This window comes from Varroa jacobsoni, unplaced genomic scaffold (genome assembly GCF_002532875.2).
Source record: "Varroa jacobsoni isolate VJ856 unplaced genomic scaffold, vjacob_1.0 scaffold_414, whole genome shotgun sequence".
NCBI classification, from domain to species: domain Eukaryota; kingdom Metazoa; phylum Arthropoda; class Arachnida; order Mesostigmata; family Varroidae; genus Varroa; species Varroa jacobsoni.
Window position 1 is genome coordinate 60,272 of NW_019213316.1, and position 4,035 is coordinate 64,306.

Below are 4,035 nucleotides of genomic sequence, written 5' to 3' on the forward strand. Positions count from 1 at the left end.
TTGCATACTGCCGCTAGTCGTTACCGTTGCGACACAAAATCAACTGTTTTAATGGACTTTGGTTAGCTGTTTGTGTAGCTAGAAGTTGGTGAAGATTTTGCCGAGTCTCCGATTTTGGTATATGGTCATACTTTGTCTACGGTAACTCTTGAACCAGCTTTCTTGCCTTTCTCTCACGATAGAAGAAAACGGCTCGGGAAGATCCGCTTTTGGGAGCCATCTGAAGTTTGCTCTCAAAACTTTTCCAGTTCTCGATGCTTGTGACCTCAAAGCCTTCGGTTTTCTATTTTGTTTACAACAATATTTATCAGTATATGGTCTTAACATTTAAATAAGGAACAGACAAAAAAATCAGAAATAAATATTGCACAGGTTGTATGTTATTATCATATAATTTTCACTCATAATAGGAAAAACAAACCTAGTGTTATACATACATTGTTGTATTTACTATTATTGACGACGAATTTTTGGCTTCATCGTAAGTTTAGCATTCACAGCTTATTTGCATCATCTAAAGGGTCACTTAAACAATGGGTATCTAGATGCACTAAAATAAGAGGATCGTCGTTTTTTGAACGCGCATACAATACTAATCTATGATACTATATCATAACGTAAAACCTATTTAATAAACATTTATTTATTTGGTTTTTTATTTATCAATTAATATGGGTGTAAACAAGGCGTCGAGCTTGTCCGATGTTTATGCACAGTTCTCAGGATGCAGCCGCATTCATCAGCCGCCATTGAAATGTTGTCACTATTATATCAAATATGCAACACCGCGTTTGAACAAGGTACCCAATGTGAAATTTGAACGGGATATATACTCGAAATTATCATCGATTTCTTTTCATTAGAACGCAGAATTGCCAGATCTCGATAATCGAGCTTCGATCATCACTTGCAGAAAATTTGTTTCGAAACAACATTGGATAAAGCGGTACAGCCAAAAGAAAAATCTTATGATAAAAACAATTTTGTATCAGATAGTAACTTCGAATAAAGTTAGTTACACAATAACTTAATAAGGTAATTTATACTCAATTAATAGTTATCCCCCTTCTGAATGCATAATCTTGTACTAAGGAGACAATGCAAAAACTGATAGCATCACACGCATTAATGACCTATCCAATAAAGCTACGCTCGGATAATTCTCGTCTCAAACATATCCGCACAACCCAGTCAAGGAGTAATTGCCCGCCAAGAGATTATATTTAGGAGTATACCATACAAGTAACGTACACACGATGGAAATTTAATGAATCAGCTCACTGCATGGTCCACCATAATCAAATATAAACCACCAAAGGTAGCCAGCCCGATACAGTGGGTTTCACCTTCAGCTTTTACTTGCAGCCCTAAATGGGCATTGAAGAACTAATGCATGTGAAAGAATGAGAGTCACAGTTGCTCGGCCTAAGGCTCCAATATGTACAGGGCGTCTATCTTCTGAAAACATACATCTACAACCTTCTTATGTCTACAATGGAACCTTCATTTACAACATAATATGGATGGTAGAAAAATATTAAGGATATTTATATTTCTATGCGCTGAAGTAAGCTAAAACGGGTTGCATACGGTGTTACAGCAGATAGTAGATACAAAGTTATACATATTGTCACCTATTGAGACAGATCAATAAACGTTGCAATAAACTTTGATCCTGTCTGCCTTTTTTCACATAATCAAAGAAGAAAACTTCAACCTATTTTGAGTTAATTTCAGTCAAGTGTTTAAGCAACCCAAGTACGGCTGCGTAAGGCCTTAGCAGCTCTGGGTAGACGTATCTGGGTTTCTTGCTTTAACTAGTTATTCTATGACAGTGTCCGGTCGCCTTCTGAATCGTTGTAGATGGGAGGATCACCTTCGAGATAAAGGGCAACTTTAATAGGCACCGATTTACAGCCGTTGACGGATACCTAAAAGTTTTCATAGAAAATACAATATTGTAACGTTCTCCCCAAGATCACACAATATAGACGCTTGGACCTCCCAATAAATTACGTTATTTTGTTATTTATATATCGATGGTTTTCCACTCCTCATCAAATTCTCGATTCGTACCAGTAAGTTTCGCCTTCTTGGGTGCACATATAACTAAAGATAATTTTATATATCTGGAATGGCAATGCGGGCAATTTGGTGCCTCTAATATCAAAGAAACAAACAACTCAAACAGAATATGACGGATCCGAGTCCCGCAAGGGCTAAACAAAAGAAAAATAACAAAATAGATTTTCGAAAGGATGCTATCCACATTTGGATTTTAAGGTACATGGATTTTCGAGGTAAATGCTATTACCTTTTGATCCCTGCCGTTATCCTCGAAATCGAATCTTCTCATTAAACCCTCGAAATCGTCTTGGTGGGGGTGATGATCTAACGCCATTATGACATCTAGAACACAGCGCTCCACACAGGTTCGATTTAGTCCTTCATAGGGAATTATTCGGCATTCAAATTCATCCGTCAAAAATGTTGGCATACTCTGCAATATATATATATACGCAAAGAATCTTCAAGTTCAGTAAAGCTAGATGCCTTTAATACTATTGAAAATGTCGTCATCATCCGTTTAGCACAGACTTTAATGCCTAAATACTAATTTAGCTGGCCGTGGCGTGATATCAAAGATACTACAGAAGAGAAATAAGAAGAGAAAAGTTGTACGCCAACAACAGAATCATGAGCGTACTAATACATAAAAAATCGGGTTATTTTGCAATTTGTGCTCCACCTTTATATTACATCGTTAAGTATTAAAGTGCGAATACTTCGAAATTAGTAAATTTAGCTTTACTGATGTATGTTCTGCAGACGCGTGAACCGACAGACTTAAGGCTGCAATTCTCTGAATTTGGTATACGGGGACAATCTTTAAGCTGGGTTAGCGATTGTTAACTAATTACCTACTAGCGTTACCAGGTACTTAATGGAGTTGTGGGAATTCGTTATCTAGACATCTATCATTGCTCACAAATTGACTAAGGAAGAGCCCCTAGAAAAGAAAGTGTGCCCAGCTGTCTAGTGTCTAAACAGAATACTTTAATGCCACTTACACTGTTTGGAGACATTGATTCAAAAGTGCCCCCAGTTCTAAAGTCTTGGCCGGGCAAGGAGCCCATAGACGTTAATACCAACCCAAGATTGGGACTAGTATGGTCTCATCTTAGCACCATGAGATTCTAGTCCTATCTAAGTACCACCGTGATCAACTCGGTCTCAGCACCTAATGCAAACAGAGAGAAAAGCTATAACGAAGGACTTGTCTGCGTGGCAGCCTACGTGACTGCCCTAGCTAATTTCAATCTGAGACAAAACCATGTGTCTCGGAGAAAGCTTAAGAAGATGGCATCGCTTATGTTCACTGTGGTCTAGCCTAAAGCAGCTTACCGTAATATGAGTATCACATACTAAGTATAATTACTACCATTAACGACAAACTTAGTTTATGATTACAAAAAGAAAAATATACTCTTGAATCCTAACAACTGACAACAACTTCTTAAAGACTTCAGCATCTGCGAAGAGATTGGATACTTACCACTTTATCGTCCTTTGATAGCATTGTTACCACGACAAAAATAAGAGTATTCTCCAACTTAAGGCTCGCTAAAAGGGGTTTAAGCTTCATTTCGACAAACGGCGTGCCCTCCCGGAGCGGCTGAGCGTCATCGACAAAAATGAAGTTCAGTCTTGAGGAATGGATTTTTCTGCGAATATTTGATATGAACTCCTCCTCACCCAGTTTGTTCAGAGATCCCTATAGTTATTATAACAGAAAATACAAAAAACAGGTTGAGTTATAATTTAATATAATTTTTTGGCTTTCAATCTGTGTTCTGGTAGGATAATACTATATCGTACTACGATATAGTATTATCCTACCAGGTAAGGGCATATAATCAGGTTTGATATCGTTTGTATTGCTGTCAATATAAGTTCTCAAGTCCTTTTATATTATATAAATGGAAATATAGAAATCGTAGGCATTGATGAGTTTACACAGCAGGTCCTATATAT

General features: G+C 37.4%; 1 protein-coding gene across 2 annotated transcripts in view; it reads right to left on the reverse strand.

Moving 5' to 3' along the window:
- Positions 1 to 351: 351 nt before the first annotated feature.
- LOC111260242 (torsin-4A) overlaps positions 352 to 4,035 on the reverse strand; it is an 11,142-nt gene continuing 7,458 nt past the window's right edge. The window contains exons 6-8 of one of the 2 annotated variants that reach the window (XM_022832840.2): positions 3,557 to 3,775; positions 2,315 to 2,500; positions 352 to 1,931 (exon numbers count right to left, since the gene is read on the reverse strand). In XM_022832840.2, the coding sequence (XP_022688575.1) occupies positions 1,827 to 1,931; positions 2,315 to 2,500; positions 3,557 to 3,775 (510 nt within the window). In that variant the 3' untranslated portion in view covers positions 352 to 1,826. Of the gene's footprint in view, positions 1,932 to 2,314; positions 2,501 to 3,071; positions 3,242 to 3,556; positions 3,776 to 4,035 lie in introns of those variants that run through there. The other variant, XR_002680198.2, reaches the window with a different exon arrangement.